The sequence below is a fragment of the Astyanax mexicanus genome, chromosome 1 (genome assembly GCF_023375975.1).
Source record: "Astyanax mexicanus isolate ESR-SI-001 chromosome 1, AstMex3_surface, whole genome shotgun sequence".
NCBI lineage: Eukaryota > Metazoa > Chordata > Actinopteri > Characiformes > Acestrorhamphidae > Astyanax > Astyanax mexicanus.
The window spans coordinates 77,840,816-77,862,715 of NC_064408.1; the positions used below are offsets into that span (position 1 = coordinate 77,840,816).

At 37.2% G+C, this 21,900-nt stretch overlaps 1 protein-coding gene across 2 annotated transcripts in view; it reads right to left on the minus strand.

Annotated features, from left to right (window-relative positions):
• Positions 1–488: 488 nt before the first annotated feature.
• Positions 489–21,900, minus strand: part of syndig1l (synapse differentiation inducing 1-like) — a 64,470-nt gene continuing 43,058 nt past the window's right edge. For both annotated transcript variants that reach the window (XM_049483648.1, XM_022663365.2), the window contains exons 3-4: positions 20,856–20,993; positions 489–7,582 (exon numbers count right to left, since the gene is read on the minus strand). In XM_049483648.1, coding sequence (XP_049339605.1) covers positions 7,424–7,582; positions 20,856–20,993 — 297 coding nt within the window. In that variant the 3' untranslated portion in view covers positions 489–7,423. The remainder of the gene's footprint in view (positions 7,583–20,855; positions 20,994–21,900) is intronic.

Genomic DNA, 21,900 nt, shown 5'->3' on the forward strand with positions numbered 1-21,900 from the left:
AATCGGTGATTAGTCGACTATAAAAATAATCGTTTGTGGCAGCCCTAATGCAAAGTAGTGCATTTACAATATATTTGAAGTGTATTAAAAAGGATGTTTTAAAAAACACATTCTTAAATCTTCTTAAGATTGCAGAAGATATACGAAAAAAAGCACTCAAAAGCACAATCTAATGCTTTTATGTTGTATTTAAATATAGCCTAATTACACTTGGAATATACTTAAGTTGCTATTAGTTGTTCCAAAATAGTAAGTTTAGTATGTATTTAAGTGCGTATTTATTTTATTGGTAAAAGTATCTACTTTTTAATGCCACTTTTAAAAAATATACTTAAATGCACTTTTCTTTTACTATCTATAACTGATACAGATACTTTGTAAATTTAGTTTTGCCTCTGATACCAGTAAATAGTCATTAACCTTCTAACTCTATTTGGAACACAGACACATTGAGTCAAACCCTCCACTTTCTTAAAAATAGATCTGAGTTTTGTCTCAAACTTCTTTTATTTTATACAGCGTCTTTTCATCTTTTATTTGCAGTATTTACATGTCATCGACTCACATCATGACAAGCACATTCTGGCCATGAAAGAGATAAAAACACAATACTTAGATCACACATTCACCCTGGTATTGTCATGATGCTTTAAACACGTCTCTTCTGACGATGTTCCACCACAATGTTCTTATCTCAAAGCACTTCCGTATGTGTGTTGTGCAATCGCACGGTACCGTACCAGGTTTACCTTAACAGCCTTAAAAAACACAGAAGTTGAATGACATCTAACCAAACACAATGCAGATAGCTACTTGCCATGAACATTTCCAAAGGTCAAACATACAGTAGATTACTTTTAAATACAGTGTTGGTCATATCAAGAAATGTAAGCAGAGACATGAGATGGATTTCTGGCCACTTAAAACGCGTTTAGCCCGAAGGACAGTCATGGGAGGAGAAGACACAGAAGCGCTTATAAGAAACCTAAATGAAGTGAACACATAACACATAAGATTTAATAGATCATAAAGGTCTAAATCAGGTCTCTGATGTAGATATCACCTTGTGCTTACTTTGATAGAGATAAGATGAATGCTTCTCTTAGGGACAGTCTGGGATTTTTTTTTTCTGTATGTTAAATATAATTGTACATCACCTCCCCCATCTCTGATACAGTAAATGTTGGGTTATTGTTTTCTCAGAACTCTCATTATTGGTCTTATTTTCTAGTCATTATTGTTTTTAATTTATCTTTTTTGTTTTTTGTAATGCAAAAGACGTAGTGGTGCTGTGTATTTGTCCGGTCAGGCTCCAGCAGCTCCACCAAAGCGCAAGGCCTTATTTGTAAAAAATGATTCTGTTGTGCTATTTCTGGTTATGCTCCAGAGAACACCGGCTCTCTCAGAAAACGCCATTATGGGAAGCTAATTGTAAAGCGTAAATGTCAGGTATGACTAATGCATGGCCCAGCGCTGGGAAACTGTAAGTGCCTAATGTTGGCTTTCAACGCTCCGGTGAATGCAATGGAAACACATTTGCTAAAGCCCACTTTTGCAACAACATCAGCAGAGCTCAGATGTGAATCACAGGCCCTTGGAGACTTGAAGAAGCGCAAACCTTTGAAAAGAGCGATTTTCACAGGGCTTCAGCAAACAGCACAATGTTGTGCCATCTTTTATTCACCCAGTACGTGATTAAAATGGCGACACTGCTTGTTTTTCTGTTTGGAGTGACAAAAGAACCAATAAACTACTACTGTCAGAATATCACCACACCTTTTAAAAGAGACAAATCCTTTTTTTTTAAGATTATTTGAACACAGCAGCCTTCTTTTCAATAACACAAAGATTTCATGATAAATGGACCAATAGAGATGCAGCAAAAACATACTTACACTGTAAGAATGTAAAGAATGCCTTGCCTTCGTTTTATTTTGGAATTTTGGAGATATGTTTCTAATATTTTAATGGTTGTCTTTAAGGCTACATCACAAGTTAACAGTGCCAAAAAACATGCCCAAAGCCTACAAGTGCAAAAGAAGTCGATTTTGAGTGTTTTTCACAAATCAAACTAATTCAGACATCCAACATTGTTTCCAAATTTTGCGTACCAGTTTGTCTTGACTGAATGGCCCCATTTTAATAACAGACCGTATTAAAATACCAGTGTGCCCTTATCAGCTTGATTCTCAAAAGTTCACCAGCAGGTAGAATCGGCCCAAATCTGATCTTTTTATCATGTGACACAAATATGATCTGCATGGCCATGTGAAAGACAAAAAATACACTGAATCTGATAGTTTTAGTTCACATCAGGTCACATTTAGCAATCTAAAAAATCACATTCATATCTGATACAGGGCAACACTGTTCATTTTAAACAGTCAGAAATTTGTTTACATCAGGCCACTTTCTTATGCTGTACTGAAATCTGATGAATATCTGATACAGGGCCATTGCTAATACAAACTGATGAAATTTTGAATAGCCAGACTGAAATTAAAGTGTTAGTCCAAATTTAACTTTGCCATCGCATAACATTGATAGATGTGCTGTAGAGCTTAGATTCTCTGCCCAAACCCAACCGAACTTGGGATTTACCACCACTTTCCTCGGGTCGGTTTGTGCCCAAGAAAATAGTCTATAACAAAGGCATCTGTTTTTTATTCTATTTTTATTTTATATAAAGCTATGGTGTGATAATTACAATTTAGCAAAGTAATAAATCAAACTGTTTTTTAAATAAAAGTTGCACAAGTGTGCAGTAAAAACTCCACTTTTCTGTATTATGCACATGACTTGCAGCGCTGTGCTGTGCAGCCTTATTAGTATTTTTTTTGGTTTTTGACTTAATATAAAAGCTTAATATAAAAATTTGTTTGTTAAGAAATGATTTTTAATTTTTAAACCATGTCAAATTAGATTAGATTAGAGGAAAGTCATTCAGACATTATTCTTGTAGCCTAATTTACTGATGTTTAGGTTGTGGATCATTGTTCGCATTGTTCATGTTTTAATCTTTTGGAGATCTGTTCTTAATAAACATTTTTTCTTAAATCATAGATCGTAATCTATGCTTTTTCAGTGTTGCAGTGTTAATTAACATCCTTCTGAACAGATTTCGCTCATTTAAATAGCTCGAAAATGTTTTGAAAAAGCTCAGTTTTAACTGGGCAACGAAAATTTTGCGGTTTAATTCGGGTTTGGGCTTAAAGGGACAGTTTATGGGGCAGGTCGGGCGGGCTCGGGCAGAACGTGCACGGGCTCTGACCGGGTCGGGCTGGATATTTTGAACCTGATCTAAGCTCTAATGTGTTGAGAAGAAGGAAAAACTGATGACAGCAGTAAGAGAAGTAGATGACCTTTGTTCTGTGGTGTTGCTGTTCACACAAAATTAGAAGGCACCAATCAGGAACGGTCCATACTTCTAAAGAAATGACTGAACGCATTTACTGGAGGACATGGTGCATTTGCACTGTCAAAGGAAAATGAAAAACTTAAAAAACAAAACCGATATTTTAAGGAAACTAATGCACTGACAAACAGCTGTCAGCCACTGGAACTCCATAGGTCCTGTGATGCTGGAAAAGATGAAACTGAAACTTCATGTGAAGCATATGCTATATATGTTTGGTGCAAAAGTATCAGAAAAAATAAATTAAAATGATCAAGATCAAGAGCACTGTAAAAAGATTTAAGTGACTTTACCTGCTGTGTGAACGTAGCCTAAGTAACTAACTTCAGTTTGTTATTGTAGCTGTGTGTGTTCTGATTTCTGTTTTCTGTCATAAACAGAACACAGAAATCCATAATACTGCACCACACAGTGCTAAAAATCTTTGAAAGACCGAAAACTAGGAAAAAAGAGCTGAGTAAAAACATGCCTTTAAACTTTTCTTAGAATGCCCTTTCAAAATCTGCAAAGCTGTTTGAGAACAGTGAGTGTGCACGTGTGAACAAAATCCAAACCGAAATCATTTGTAAAGCTTGTTTCCATCATGGGGTTTTCACGATATTAAATCGCATCACGTACGATGGTGATGTGTCACATATGACCACTGGATATGGTTCGTATATTAGAGCTTTATACATGATTTATATATGGTACAGGACATTGCCCTTCAGGTGGATACATCAGCTCAAGCCCTGGGTTAGGCGTGAAGTAGCCTTGAAACTGAAGCCCACATATTAGATCAGTCCATCCAATTGGAAAAACAAGACATTTTCTACTCATGCCTCAAAATAACCCAGACTTGACAAGGTGGGATTTCATGCTATTTTTGGTGCACGCTGCAGCAAAGCCGTTCAGTATCTCATTCTCAATTCCACAGTGAACTCACCAGGTCTAGATGTCACTGTGGAGCTCATTACGATTAGATTTGTGGCTATTGTTATCACCTAGCTTGTTTACCAAAGAGAGTGAGCCACTGAATGATAATACTGTTATATCAATTTATATCATCTTTCTGAAAAACAGGAACCATCAGCCAGTTAAAATGGGCATACTGAGCTTAGCACATGGTGTTATTTTTGCACGTATGAAACCAGATTCAGGCTTTTTCCCAGGTTTTGCACTAAGGGAGCCAACAGCAGACCACTTCATACACTATATGTTGCTTCACCATAGCTTTACCTGGAAACATGAGATACATTATTAATCAGCTCAATCAGATTCAATCAGGAACCTTTTTTTTTCATCAGAGACCCTGCTGTGAAACTGGTCGTTCAATCAATTCAGATTCATGTCTCTCTGTTATTTCGCAGCTATTTGCCAGATAAAAATACATATCTGGTAAAGGATGTCTTTGCTCTGGAATACCTGATTTTGACCAGGTGTATCTTTATACTGTGCATGTTTTTTTCCCCAACCTTTAGAATGTAAGGTGCCAAAAGGGTCTTTGTACAAAGTCATAGAGAAACGATTTCATGTGGCATAAAACACATTTCACTAATAGAAACCCTTTAATTTTATGAAACAACATAACAAATGTATGTTGTTATGGTTCTCTTAACCTTTAAAAGGTAATTTACATTCATTGCATTCCAGCTAGAATGCTTAGGCTCAGGCTCCATCTTCATCATTGGTCCCATCTAGGCCCATACTATGTAGTGTGCAGTGGAGTCCATTTTTAACCCATCCTGGTCCAATCACTGACATTCATACATAAAGCTCCCATATGGAACCTCTGGACCAAACTTTCTGGTTTCCATTTGGGTTACATATACAGGGCCCACAAGGGCATGTTATTTGAGTAGATAAGACCTTTTTGTCTACAAACCTGATTTATCAGACTCTTCTATAGCAATGGTCTTCAATGCTGCACAGATATTTTTCAAGCCATTAACTGGTGGGCCACAAAAAAAAATATTTTTGGAAAATGAAGTGTAATGAGATGGAGTGCTACAGACTAGTAGCTCTCCAGCCCAGAGGGTTGTTGAACCCAATTGCAGAACAGTTTATCTCAAAACCTATTGAGGACCCCTGCCATATACTGTATATAAAAAAATAAACAAGACTGTACCCAGAAGGAATTAACCGACAGGAACGAAACTTGGTGGGTGGTCATGCACCACTTTCATGTTCATGGTTCAGTGACGACTCAGAATGGCAGTGGGTTATCTTTAGTGATGAGTCCTGCTTTTGTCTTGATGGGGATGTCCAACAAATCTATGTGTGGATGTGGCACCATGTTCAGTACTGTGTTCAGCACTAACATTAATGGATTTTTGTCATGTGTCAAAAATCCTGAAGGCCTGGTGCTATAGTTTGCGTAGCAATTTTTTTTTTGCACAATGCCAGATCACCTTTGGTCCTTATTACAGGCACACTTAAGATCCGATCTTAATAAAGGTAATAAGGTCCTGCAACCAACAGCCCTATGTCTTCAGAATGCACAATCCATTGCGCTATATAATTAAGACAATGCTTATGTGCATACTGCTGTCATCTTAATCTGCAGGAATTGGGTGAAGATTCAAGCTGCACAGAATTAATTATCACAGGACAACATTAGGAACCTCTACAATTCCATGCTGAGATGTCTGGAAATGTTGTGTTGCACATGTGTTGCATCACACTACGTCTGTTTCAATTATTGTTCCTGGTAACCTACCTTCCTTCGTTCTGGGTGCAGCTAAGCTATTTTCTAAACCATTTATTTGACGATGAGTGCAATTAGTTGAACGTGGAGAATCTCAAAAATATAATAAGAAATGTTCTATGGCATCGCTCAAAGAACCCTTTGTGGCACCTTTAGTTTAAAGAGTATTCATACTCTTCTCTCATCTCTGTTTAGCTGTTAAGCAGACTAGAAGTTGAAACCACACCGAGAAAAACTGAAATCAAACAGAGATATGTGGGGGGTGTTTTTGTTTTCTGATGATGTTGTGGTGTTGTTTTTCCTAGCCTGTCTCTATCCACAGCAGGCATCCTAAGGCCAGAGTAGTGAGAGTAGCAGAGCTTTGAGCTCGGACACAATGAGGAGAAACAAAGAATACAAAACATGAGCCGTAAATGAGTTAGAGTTGCACAGAGAGCAGCAGAGGCCGTATTCATATGGAGCGGCGCTTCTCTTGGATAGGAATACTGATGTAGTTCACACCCCGCCGAGGATGTACTGCCAAGCATGATATCTGTCCTTCCTCAGTTCAAAACCTTAGTGAGGTTTCGGTATTCATGCCGGCATTGCCTATTAGGAAGGTAAACATATAATAGGATTTGATATTCTAATCCTTAGTCGGTTTGGTTCTGAATTGTCTTGCAGAACAGATGGTGAGATATGGCTGCATTATACCAACTCAGTATAACAGGATTGCAGTGAATGGTTTGTAGACTGATGGGCTCTCGGTGTCCGACAGGGCTATTTTTTTGAGCCCCTGCCATCAGTGATGCTATTAACCGACTGAGTAAATGAAAAGACTATAGTAGAAGTAGACAGTTGCTTTACGTTTCTCTTCTGGTTGAAAACGGATCTCAGCTTACAAGGGAGAAATCAAATCCAAGGGCACTTGGGTTCTCTTTTGATCCTTACATAGTGTCCTCTGGAACAGTCTCCCTCAGGAGTAGTTTAATTGGATGCTCTGTTTCTTCCTCTAGTTTGTTTTTTTTCCCATTTGCCCAAAATGCTCTTAGACTTTAGCAAGCGTGTAAAGTTCAGATACCCAAAGGAGCTGCGGCTGCTGTGGAGTCACACGAGGCCAAGCCACATCTGCACAAGCTTTCCATTCACTCAGGTGCTGCTTTGATGAAAAGTGCCCCAGCTTTCCCAAACGTCCTCTCTGGCTCCATCCCTCTGTCTCTAATTTGGGACGACGGGCAGTCCAAGGGAGGGGAGGGAGATGTGCGAGAGGGAAATTTGCCAAAAGTTCAGAGGCGTAACTGCGTTTGAAGAGGCTTTTCTAGGTCCTTATCCCGTTCCTTCTGCTATATGTGACCCGGTTTGGAGAGATAGGCGATGAGGGCCACCACCACACCCACATACACCCCTGTCCCGATGGTGATGGAGAGAGCAGCCAGGAACAGGGCCCGTCTCGAGGCGATGCTGGCCATGGGGAAGTCTCCCTTTGTCACGGCTTTGCTGGTCTAGGAGAGAGGAAGAGAGAAGGGAAAGGATGGTGAAAGAGAGGCAGGATCAAAGGCTACACTGATCCCCTTTTCTCTACACAAGGGTAATTTGCCAGAGCTATTTATTGCTCCACTGATGACGCGGTAGAGCACGGAAAATATTCAAATGGGAGAACGCGTCGTGTTCACATACTGTATGTCTCTCTCTCTCCCCGCGAATGGAAAAATTCCCAAATGGCATAAAATGGAAAATTAAAAAGGAAAATTCTCGAACAAAACAGCTTTGATATCTGGCAACACTTTCAAACAAGTCACTTTGAAATGTGAAAATTGTTCCGCGGCAAAACTACTCAAAGTGAAAAACACAGTGATTATGACAGCTCTCGCTAGCAATGTGAGAAGGTTAATGGAACCGTAAAACAATATGGCAATTCAAGTTTTATACAAATTAGCTGCTGTCTCTGAAGAGAACAATGCATCTACACAGTGAACAGGCAAGATACTCCATTATACCAGCACGGACAGCACTGTCGTATCATCATAAATCACACTTTTTACTTTAAAACTAGTAAGAATATCATCTAAGTGAGGGAAAAACTGGTCAGATAGCACAGAAGCATTGTACAATCTAATGGTTTTGAGTTTTAAGCATGTTTTAAGAAGTTTTAAACATGTTTTTTTTGTGGTTCTTTGGTGCACATTATTGCTATTTAACAAGGATGTGACAAAGGGATGTAGGCAATGTATTGTTGTATTTTGATACATGATATTGTAATTGCATTGAAGCATACTAGGGTGTGGCTTGTGTGTTATTTTGTGAATTATAAACTAAGATTAAAAATTTGATTGTCACAATCCGTAATCTTCCACTGTTACTGTCAAAACTCTGAACTACAACTATCATCATCCCACGGACTCCACTGCTGTCATGACACATCATCATTCACCCAGTCGAGAACCATTTATCTGCTCTATGTCACCTAACTCTATTCTAGTGTCTAACTCTGTGTAGTAGTAACTTTTGTTTTTGTATGAACATTATCTTGTATTTTCACTTTTTTTGCTAAGTATTGCCAACTTTTGAAGGCACTGCTTGTTTACTTTCTGACTGTTTAATTTCAGTGTACTGGAGTTTGACCTGTTTGCCTGTCTCTAATTTGTCACTTACATTGAGTTTAGATTTTTTACTCTATTTTACCCATGTCTGTGCTATTGGCGTCTTTGGTTTTGACCTGTTTTGAACCTATAAAAAAATAAACCTTTTCTATTGTTTAATAAGTTACACTTACAACTGTTACACATTGAAAAAGCAGATGTCTTGATTGTGGCATAAGTCTAACATCTAAAATACCAATATGCACTTCTGTGTCAATGGTACATTCACACATTAACAAATCACTAATGCTGTAGGAGCTATGACAGATGATGGATTTGCGATTTGCGGATTTTAATACCCCGAATAATATTTTTTTGACCACAACACATAGAGCTTGACATCTGTTTTCCTATAAAAATAGTACAAAACGTTGATTTATTTGACCACAGCACACATATTCTCTGTCTTTCAGTCCTTCTGAGAAGAGCTCGCAACCAGGGAACCGGGTGCCACATTTGCACAGATTTGATATATGGCTTTACTGCATAATAGAGTTTCAGATTGCATTTCTGATGAAGTGGAGGACTGAGTTAAGTGACAACGGTTTTCCAAAGTCTATGCGGCTATATTTATCACGATAGCAGCCCGATTTCTTATGCAGTGCCGTCTGAGGGCTCAGAGCTCACACATATTCAACAGTGTTTCTGGCCTCTAGACAGACTAAGATGGCTCTGGTTTCTCTGAATCTATTCACACTATCGCAGCTTATGAATGGAAGGCAGTGAAAGACTTGAATTCTTTGCAATCTTGCAGTAAAAAAGGTTCTTTTTTTGAACTGACAAAGTTTTCTGGCACAAAATTAAACAACATGTCTTTGCTTGCAAAAACGGAACCTTTGTTAGATGTTCCTTTTATACACAATCTCTTTTTTTCTCATGTTCCTAATTTACCTGATTATTAATGTATAATTAAAAACATTGCCCATCACACTTTTGTAACGTATCCAACATTTATATTCAACATTTCTTTAAATACGTGCAACATACAATCAAGTTGGTCAGAAACAAAAAAAACATTTCTTTGTATTTTTTGTTTGTATTTTGTCTCAGAATGTTATGTTGTGTTTTATTGTTAACTTGCAGCTTTTACATGGTGTAAAATTAATTTGATCTAAAAGATAATAAGATAAAAAGATATTCCAAATGTTTACTTGACACCTGATGCCATGGCGATGTTCCTGGACTGTTGTCAGAAAATGACAAAATCACATCATCACAACATTTAAAGCAATTCAGAAAAGAAAATCTTGAGGACATCTTTATATAACCTGGAATGAGATTATGTGATGTCATTCCTGTATTTTCTATTTGTGATCAGGTTTTCACAAGTGATATATATGTGGTGATATTTTTTCTATATCTATATATTAAAAATATGTTTTTTTCCCACATGTGATAGTGTTTTTTTCTGTCATGTGAAAAATGTGATTATTTATGTGTGAATTAAAGAATTAAATGGTCAGGATAGTTTAAATGCAGAGATTTTGTTACAAATATGGTATTTTAATAATGTTTAGTAAAACTAATACATTAACATCAGTTGTTATGTGTATTATGGAATTTAACAATTTTCGATTAATCACAGGTTAACTCTTGTCCCTTTTTAATTTCTCTTATAACATCATCTATTACACGGCCTGTAATTGTTTAATCAATCCATTCCTCCAGTTGGAATGAATAATTAAGTGGTGGTGTGATTCTTGTCTCCCTGAAGGACAAGGTTTTCAGGGTTATGTGGCTGAGTGTGACTGGGGCTGTGGCACCACAATACTGCATAAAGCTGCTGTACAGCATCAGTGCAACAAAACAAAAATAGAGCTGAGGATCTGAGAATGTAATTTCAAACCCAGGTACCAAGATAACATCACAAAACAAATACTTATTTTTTTATTAATATATCCTACATGCTTGTGATTTTTCCCATTCATATTTGCATTTTACATTTTTATTATAGAATTTACCTAATATTGCAATATTTCAACTTAATCAGGTTCAGCAGTTCCTTATAGAGACTACTTCTTGTTGCTTTTGAATGTGTTTTTTATGGCTTTCTTTGAGGTGACACAAAGCTCACTTCAGCCGTTCACAGAGTGCATTTGTGTTTCAAGCCAGTGAGTTTCTCTAGTGAGAGGCTTTTTGAATGTCTGGCTGTAATTGTAATTGTCCTTGTTCCTGTTTTTTTGTCTGCGGCTGTCTTCAGTCCTGGCATAAGGCTGGGTATCATTTTAAAATACCCAAACAATACTTTTTTGATACCTTTTTCTAAATTGGAACCAAAAAATACAAAAAGTAGTACTTTTTCTTACACAACGTATTTATTTAACAGCCGACATGAGTAATCTCACTCTCAGACTGTCATCATGAGAAGCTACCTTACTTTTGAATCTTTTTGAAACAAATAACGAGCATTGTGGCACTTTATTAAGAACTAATATATTTATTATTTATAATTTTATATTTATATATAAATAAAAATTCATTATAATCATGATTTATTTTTTTTAAATGTTAAGATCTGGCAGACTATTTTACTGTATTAATATATCTCAGGGTAGAGAGAAGGAGAGAGAGGAAGACTGCACAAGTGAGCGAGAGAAAGGGTGAGAAAGAGAAATGAGAGCAAGCGAGCGAGAGAGAGTTGCTATGGAATTTCGATACCCAGCCCTAGTCCTGTCTGGACATCCCTGTTGAAACTCTGAACTAAAACTCCCATCATCACGGACTCCAGTGCTGTGTGCACCCATAATCAGCCAGCCAATCATAGACAGTTCATCTGCTCTACATCACCTGAGTTCTAACCGTGTACAGCTGTTTCTCATTAGCTATATACACTTCCCTGTTTATAGCTTGAAGAAGTGAGGGTGTTTTAAGTATTTAATTGGTGTATTTTTAAAAAAAATGCGAAGTTTTGCCAACTTTTCGTGTTCTGTACTGATTCTTTACTTTCTGAATGTCTAAATTCTCTTTACTGGTGTGTGACCTATTTCCATTTTTTTCTCTTTTTTTGTTTAATTTCATTTTGACCCTCTCTTGTCTGTTATTTATTATTATGACCTACACTGAGGTAACACAAACCTTACTTCAGCAGTTCACAGAGTACATTAGTGTTTTGAGCCAGTGAGTTTTTTCCAGTGAGAAGCTTTTTGAATCTCTGGCTGCAAGGGTAATTGTCTTTGTTCCGGTGTTTTTGTCTGCGGCTGTGTTCAGTCCCGGCTGGCCTCTCCTCCGTGCCTTTCTCAGAGAAAAAGCTTGCAGGTCTGAGCCACACTTAGAGATGCTCTACAGCCACAGGGAACCCACAGAGCCTGAATAATAAAGGCTTTTCATTTGCACACACCTTGATTGTCACATCGTCTGTTTCATGTCAGGAAGAGTGGCTTTATGAGGTTGGAGAGCTGTTAGTAAAAGCAAACACGCAGAATCCAACAATCAGAAAACACAAGACGCGCAAGTAATAGTTTCCATGCCAACATGGAGCATGCTAAAGCAGTGTCGGATCCTATTGTTTTACACTGCTGGGGAATTCACAGTAAGGCTACTCTTTAGAGTGAAACAGCATCTCTCTTGACTTGTATACTCTACCCTGAAGCAGGATTTAAGAGAAGAAAGTATGGTAATGTGACTGTAAACTGCTTTATCTAATCATTCCACTCCCTGAACGCCATGCGCTGAAGGCTGAGGCTCAAAGGGGAAGCCTCACTTGCTCAAATTTAATTTCTCTTATAACATCATCTATTACGCGGCCTGTAATTGTTTAATCAATCCATTCCTCCAGTTGGAATGAATAATTAAGTGGTGGTGTGATTCTTGTCTCCCTGAAGGACAAGGTTTTCAGGGTTATGTGGCTGAGTGTGACTGGGGCTGTGGCACCTCAATACTGCATAAAGCTGCTGTACAGCATCAGTGCAACAAAACAAAAATAGAGCTGAGGATCTGAGAATGTAATTTCAAACCCAGGTACCAAGATAACATCACAAAACAAATACTTAGTTATTTTATTTTATTTTTATTCATATATCCTACATTGTCATTTTCCCTATCCTTATGGCTTCTTGAGATCTCTTAGGTACTTACAGGCTGAGTTGATTGGTCCACAAACTTGGGATATGAAAAGCTTTGGAAAGCTGGGAGTCTAGGGTTTCCAGAGAGGTGTAAAATGGAAGTCTTAGCAGTTTTTCAATATGATTTTTAAAAAACAAATTAATTAAATGTCATTCAATTTTAGATTGTTGCTTTTTCCAATAACCTTTCCAATAGCAGTTTGGGATCAGTGCTGGTTTGATCTGTGTATTGTGTGAGAAAGGGGCTGATAAATGCTTTCTAATTCTATTCTGAATCTAATTCATCTAAAGAAGACGTATGCCTATATTGACTGTGTAGTGCTCAGTAGGTAATTACAGAAATATACAATGGAGGAACAAATTGACTGATTTCTGGCCCGCCGGAGGACCAAGGCATGGGAAGCAGACATCTTTTATGACTAGGCTTATTCTGTTGTCTGAGAAACTGGGAAAAGTATTTTTATTTTTTATCTTTGAAGAAAGAAATAGGAAGAATCACCCTTTCAGTTGTTGCTTCAGATCTAAAAAAAAAAAAAAACAGCAGTTTTAAGAAAAGACTTTACTGTGTTTCTCATGTGATGTGGGTCTGAAAATGTGTGGAGCTCATTAAATTAAACAAATAAATCTGTAGTTTAAACAAAGGAGCTGATGTTCTGAGGACAATGGACTAACCACCTGAGAGTCTAGACTTCTATATCTTTGAAAATGATTGGGATGGTTTGTTGGTGTAGGTGATGACAGAGGTTGGTGTAGTAAGGTGAAGGTTGTGGGTAACATCACTGTTTCCAGTAGTAGACTAGGTTTGGATTATCCAGCTTGGTAAGCACATCATCCTACATCAATATGAGTTCTTGGGCAAGACTCCTAACATTACATTCACTTAACTGTGTAACATGATTTCGTAATATAATCAGTCAGTCAAATGGCAGAAATGTTCATGTTTGAGATGAATTGTTTGTTGAGAAACATAAAATACTCCAACAGACTAAAGACTGAACTTTGGAGGTATTTGTAAGAATCTAAATCTGACTCTAAGGAACAGAATGGAAGCTGTAATCAGGATAATTTAAGGTAAATGCACAAAATATATGTGGTTCTTCTCTGATGCTGAAAAAAAAAAACGTTAGTGGCTGTTTTGGCTGTTTATAATGCTTATTATCATCAGAAATCTTCAATGCTGTTGTCTGTTTTCCTTTAAATGCATAAGCCTAGTCTGCTTACAGTGCTTTGTTAGTCAATACAGAATCATGATCTCATCTGTTAATCAATTCTTATTTTCTTATGTGTACCTGCGATACCATTCTGTTTGAATTCATATGCTGCTATATTTTCTTATGTAAATGAGTCAAATGTTTACACAAGCCAAGCAAAATGTTTCTTCCATTAATTACTTCACTTCTTTATGATGGTCACCTGGAGGCAGAATCAAAATGAAAGATAAAAAATGACTCTCGCAGCCTCATTATGTCAGCTAATGTATACAAATGTATACAAAGGCCTGTTTATGCGCTTGCAGCGTTGTTTCAATAAATCCACAGCAGCATTTAGCAGATGGCTCAGCAACTGCACATCACTCTAAAAGAAGCTCAAGGCTTTTTCTCAGCACGGCTTTTGCATTTTTAAGCTTCCCCTGCCTCCTTTGTTTCTACAAATGGATGCTGGGTATAGTCGTGTTTACCGTGTGTATGTGTTGTGCATTACTGCATGTTCATTTTTCATGCCCCTTTGCACTCTGGTGTCTGTTTTAGCAGATGCTTCACGCCGCGCAGTATGAGTCGCTAGTTCACACATGGCTGCGGGTGTGGGCGGCTCACCGCTCATTGTCAGTGTGTCTGACCCCCTAATCCCTGGAAAACACTATCGATTTCTACTCCTTTGCTTGGCGACAGTCAATAATGCGCTGTTTGGCCACCAGTCCTGCGATGGAGAACTCAAAGTTATTGTGTAAACACGCTGTGTCACTTTGGTTCACTTGTACTTTGATATTTACTACAAGAGTCAAGGTAAAGTAACTTCCCTGCTTACTCACACAGATACTCACAGATGGAAATTAATCAGTACTGTATCAACAGAATCAGATCCATATACACAAATTCACACCAACCCTAATGAATCAGTACTGTATCAACAAAAACAGTATTCTATACATACTGTACATACACACCAACCAAAATGAATCAGTATTGTATCAACAGAATCAGTTCCACATACACAAATTCACAGCAAACCTAATGAATCAGTATTGTATTAACAAAAACACACTGGCCAAAAAAGAATCAGAACTGTATCAACAGAATCAGCACTGTATACACAAACACACACCAACCCTAATGAATCAATACTGTATACACAAATAGACACCAACCCTAATGAATCAATACTGTATACACAAATAGACACCAACCCTAATGAATCATTATTGTATTAACAAAAACACACTGACTAAAATGAATCAGTACTTTGTACACAAATACACACCAACCCTAATGAATCAGTCCTGTATACACAAATACTCACCGACCGAAATGAATCAGAACTTTATACACAAATACGCACTGACCGAAATGAATCAGTACTGTATCAACAGAATCAGTTCTGTATACAAAAATACACCACAACCAAATAGAATCAGCAATATATACACAAATACACACTGACCAAACTGAATTGAATTAAGTGCCATTATCAGCCGGTAACGCACTGTAACCAAAGCTTTCCATGTATTACTCCACCACATACAGGTAAACTAGCAACAATGCAGCGCTTTCAATCCAAACAGCGCAGCTACAAACAGAGCAGCAATGGAACTATTTTAACTCGTGGAGTGTTTATAACCAAACAGTGGATATTATTGCTTAAATAATGAAATTGAATCAGTACTGTATTAACAGAATCAGTACTGTATCCACAAACACACATTGATCGTGGTGCTTAACACAGGTCCCCCACTCACAGATCTGTTAGTCATCTTCACCAATGACAAAAGTAGAACTCATCACTGAAGGTGACCCTCTGATATTCTGAGTAAATCCATGGCAGTCTGGTATGACTGCCCACTAAGCTTCATTCCTGTCAGTTATTTTCTTCTGGATGCGACTATTTGAAAGGATAATCCTGATCTGTTTAGATTGAGCATCATTACAAACAGCACAATTGCTATTGAGATTTTAAGGATTTCCGAGTAACATTTTTTTACTGTACGCCTTACATTACTTTCACTGTGGATTGAACTTGTGTTTAATTAAACTCCTAAATTGTTTGTTTACTTGACTTTTTAGTATTTCTGCTGATAATCTTATTAAACTGCAATTCTGCTTTAAAAAAAACAACAAATCTTGTGTAGTTTTACATTGTATCTAATTTCATTTAACACCTCTTTATAATTTATCAAGTTAATTAGCTGCTACTGAGGTCACTTGTAAAAATGCCACAGCAGTAAAAAACATTTCCACAGAACGTTTTTGAGTGGAATGATCATGTCGCATGTTTGTGTTGTTTAGAGCTGGTTGTGCTGAGCTTAATGAATCTGATTCAGTGCCAAAGCACAAGAGAAGAAGTGTATGAGCAGGTGCTGCAATACTCTCTGTCTGTTGCTTTCTTTATAAGTACATGCTGTCACTGTCTGTTATAATCAGCTGTGTTCTACAGACGCAGACGATAAAGATCAGAGTGTAAGAAAAGCCTGAGTATTCCTTAAAGGCTGCAGTAATAAATGAGAAGATTCCCACTGATGTGAATGACTGACACGTGAAAACCATCTTCCTTCCCCAGACTACACAACCAGACACACACTGAAGCTGGCACAGGGAGGAGGGGCAGGAAGCGAGGAGTGGGCGGGCCTCCTCATTACAATTCTACAGAGCTCTGCGACTCGGCGAGAGAGTCTATTCTGAAGATACTCGGTGTCAGCAGAGGCACAGTAAAAACAGCCCTATCTCTTCCAGCCTGTCTCTAACGCCACATTCAGGAGACACAGCGAGGGCGGCAGCCGCTCTCTAAACACCACCATCATTATCATAATTACTGCGGGAGAATTAAATTAGCCCCTGACAAGATAATTCACTCAGTGCCTCCACTTGCCACGGCCTAATCTGCAGATAAGAGTGAAAATGTTTAGTTCTGGACTCCAAAAAAATGAAACCTGTCTGCTTGGACAGCATATGGCTTCTTATATAAAAATGGAAGGTAGGGCTGTGCCATATTGCATCGCATATAGTTCATTTTTAAATGTTAAAAAATTTATATTGTGGTACTAGAGACATTTTGTTTTAAAAGCAGGGCTGGGTGATATGGTAAAAATATTATATCATGATATTTAAAGACATTCACACAAATATTTATCATCATATTTTCACATACAGAATGCATTAGTAGCGGCATATTATAAACTTAATATAATTTATATATATATAATTTAATACTACAGTTATTGAAATACAGTGACTTTTATTCAAAATGTGCTGCACTTTAATCAATTAAACAGTACTAATTACACATTTTATGTCAGGCAGGGGCAGGAACGAGATGTGGAGTGCGGACACAAGTACGAGTATTTAGTGAAACTTGAAAAATAAACAAACAAAGAAACAAAAACTAAGACGAAAGAAATAGAGAGCAGGGACAACCAGGGAAAACAAGGGGACTTTTTATACACAAGTACAATAACAGGAAACACCTGGCACCAGGGGGCGGAGCTACACATGAACAGGTGAGCAACAGGGGAGGAGACACAGGATAAACACAAGACACGTGTAAAGGGTAAACAAACACAGGGACAGACAAGAAAGACGCGAAACTGGACGAGAACGTGACATTTTATAACGAAAAGTCTTAAACGTTAAACATTTTAAACTCTAATGATAAAATAATGTACTCAGGAATACATACAATTTATCACAACATTAAAAAACATCACAATATAATACAATTTTGTCATCTTGCCCAGCTCTACTTGAAGCATTCTCATTTATATTTGGTTTGCTTTTTACTGTATATATATGTAAGGTTATATTTTTGTTATATGGTTTTTGTTTATTGTACACTGTTTAGTGCATGCATATAAACAAAAACAAACAAAAAACAGTTTTGGTTACATTACATAATGTTTGTTAGATTATTATTGTTATTATTTTATACAAAATCAGAGTCTTTGTAAGTAACTGTTGTTTACATGATAAACAAAAGTACAGATTGTTTTGTTTCTCATTAATGTTTGATTAATTTTATTGCAGAAGTGTATTCTTAAAATATTTTTTTTCTCATATCAACAAGAAAATGCAGAAAAAATATTTGCTGAAATATTGTAATATTATCCACCCCTTAAAAATATTGCATAATAATAACATGCACTAGTGCATTAGTTAGACACTTGAAAGTGTGTGCAGTATTTCTTATATATTTATTTTTTGTAGAAAAGCTGTTGGCTTTAAAAGAAGGATAATGTGATTTTATCAGTGGCACTTGCTTCTTTTGATAGAGGAGCTGATTAAAGCTTTGAAGCGGTTTTGAAACAATAGGGCGCATACATCTGCATGAAACACTTTCCTCACAACAAACATTCAAGGAAAAAAAGAAAATGAAATCTGTTCATGTTTTGACAGAATGGAGATAAATGGAGAAAATTCAGATACTCATCTAAATTCATCAGCTGACCTCTGCATGATCCTGCAAATCCAGTCTTTTGTAGTTACTGTAGCAAAGCTGGATAAGCTTTTCAGATCACTAGCAAATATTCAATTCAACCCAATGAAAAATCGTTGTTGTCAAATTATCTAAATGTAGAGCACGTTATTCATTTCATTTTATATTTACTTTGTATGTCTGTGGAAGATATCCTGCCAGGGCAAGATCACTTTTTTTTACAGTGTAATTAAGCTACATGTACCTATTGAATATGGTGAAAAGGTGCAGAGTACCTCACTTATATATAGCATAGATCAGAGTGTAAGTGCACTTATATATTATCATAGCAAATCTATTTGTTTTTAGTGGGAGGAAACCCACGCTGATAAACTGATAATGATCGATTGTATGAAGATCAAGGAACCTGAATATGTTGACACAACATATGTCACAATGTGCGCATGCACAATAGTCACACAGCAGGACCTGCGATGTCAAATAAGGCAATTAAATCAAATATGTAATGTTGCAGTGTTTCGCTGCTTAACACTAGAATTAGAAACACAGTGTTGTATTTTTCTGAGTGAACAGCGCTGTCTCTGTGTCTGTGTCTAAGTAACAGGCTGCTGCTGCCTGAGAATCAGTGAGGGGGAGGGGCAAAAACATGAGGCAACCGCTTGGCCTTCATCGACATGGTTGGGCACGTGCTTGTAAACACGCATGTCAAAGCTGTGTGTCTCATTTTGGCACAGTTTTGCGCAGATATTTCCAGTTACAGCCGGAATCATGCTTTAATCCCCCAAAAATCCAAAAGATCTCCCCAAAGATCCAGGTGCACATTGGTATCTTAACAGTGCTGTGCTTTTGTGCATCTCAACAGTGGAAACTGACCTTCATGTTCACACTGTGAAGATACACCAGCAGCTCATTTAAGGGAATGGCAATTTTATTTTATTCGTTATTCTGCTTATTGTTAAGTTAAGAGGTGGGTTTGTCTGTCATATGTCATTTGTCATATCATGTCTGTCATTTTTACTAATTCACTCTATCCTGGCTCTACTTATTCATTATCTCTCTCTCTTTCTCTCTCTCTCTCAAATACATACACACAGACACACACACCTGCAGCTAGTTCATGGACTCATTAACACACATATATATACCCCGCTAGGTTTGTCTTTGCAGTTTCGGAGGTCTTGCTGTTTTTCTGAGTCACATTGTTATGTTTCCTGTAGTTCTGACCCTTGCTGGGTTAGTACCTGCCTGTGTATTGACCTCAGCCTGCTGTGAATGTTACTGTGCTCCTAATAAAGCTACTGCAGGTGAAGCTGAAGTCAGAAAGGTTGGTGGAATCTTAGACTGCATACTATTATTTAAGAACGATAGTAACCCCTGCCCTACATTCAGTTAAAAGATGCCAATAATCTGATCCATGCTTTTGTTACTATTATTGTTTTTTTTTTTTTATTTCTCATCTTAACTGCAATATTTCTCTGCTCATGGGACTTCCCACAAGTATAACAAAAAAACTACAATGTGTACAGAGTGCAGAGGCAAGCGTATTAAAAAAACATCCAAAAACAAAACAAAAAGCACATCTAGCTTTTATGAGACAAGTCTTGTCCTGTCTTACGACATGATGCATGTATACGTTCTTATATAAATAGAACGTTTCTTCTGTTGTTCCTTTTACTTAATATATGTATGCCATTTTACCACCTTGTTAACTACAGCAAACATAAACAACAAGATGAGCTATGCGACCTAAATACTTATTTCAAAATAAATATGATTAGAAAAAGAGGCTGTTCCAAATGTGACAAATATATTTTTTCTACAAAGTAGAACATCAAATGCCAGCTAAATATAATAAGTACAAATAGTACAAAAAAGGTACAAAAATAATTATTTTTTCTTTAAAGCCTCTTTATTTCAAATTAACAGAATTAAAAAAATTACATATATATTTTATTAAAATCTAAAGCAGTGGTTGAAAAATATATGTTGTACAAAAAATTTATTGTGCCTTGTGGCATGTCTATTAAGATGTCTGCTTAATGTAATGTAATGTAATGTTTGGTGTTAAATTGTAGCTTTGTAATTGCATTTCCTTTGAAAAGAAGACACAAATTCATTTAGGCTACTTAATTTATGCAATAGTGAAAAATAGAAAAAAATGGTAAAACCTGCAAAAAAATGCTTTGGGTATTTAATATTCAGCTTTAGACCAATTTTTTTGTTTTTTCGTTTTTGGTTCATTTAGGTGTATCGCTGCAAGTTTGACAAAAATCTAGGAAAATATGTGTTGCGGTAATATCTTCATTAATTCCATTTTTATTCATATAGCAGAATTCTAGATTGTGCCTGAGACAAAAACTGATGATTTATCAAGAGCTGTGGGCTCAAATGTAGCACACTTTAGCAAAAACAAGGCCTGCGAGATGTATACGCACCCCCTGAGAGAAATAGAAAGCAGCGATGCCCAGAGGCCAGAAGCAGCAGAGCATGGAGAAGATAGCCAGGCCCAGGTGATCACGAGGAGGGATGACGATGAAGTTATCCTCACTTTCACTGTCACTGGAGCAATCCGTCTGCAGGAGAGGAGAGAGAATATATATATAGCATATATATATATATATATATATATATAAACCATTACAGCCATTTCACTTGATTTACAGTCGTGTGTTGTGTGCAATCTCTGGCTTGTACTGTACATGTAGTATTTATATTTTCACGCTCATACATATTCATAAACTGTACTGTGTAAACACACACTTCAAAAAAAAAAAAGAAAAAGAAAAAAAGAAAGAAACGCCAGTGGTGTTAAAGATATGTAGAAATATCAGTCTGTACTGTATCTAATAACATCGAATACGTTTCCAGTATATTATTATAATAATCATAAGCAATTTACACGTGAAGCTAAAGCTTGGGCATTTCTAGGCCACTGCGCCAACAACAAGAAGAACAACAGCAGCTTGTGTGGGTGTAGATTCTGTCTTCATTTCCATTGATACATGGGAGGACCTAAAAATAACAATGCCTGTTAGAGAACGTGCAGATTTGAAAGCAGTGTTGAAACTGTTTTTCGCGCACAGAGCCGCGGCTCACAGCAATAAGCTGCAATCATCCCTGCTGAAGAACAGGCCTGTCATTGGGGCTTTATCTGCAAAAACAAGCTCTCTGTCTAAAATAACGTGAGATATTAGATTGGATTTCACGTGGTGAGGAGGGGCAATGGCTTATCTGCTCATTGTATTGCGGGATGGATTTTATGTCTCTGTATTTTCTCTTCAGTTGCTCGGGCCGTAAGTTGTCTTTTGTCCAACAATTTCCCAGCTTCAGTCATCAATTTTACACAAATGTCTACGAGTCAACACACGCGTATCTGCCACTGTTATCTACCACCGTTTCTTCCTCTATCTCTCCCACTCTCCACTCGTTCCCTGCTCTCATCTACACACCTGCTGTTGTGTAAGAGGATATAAATATTTC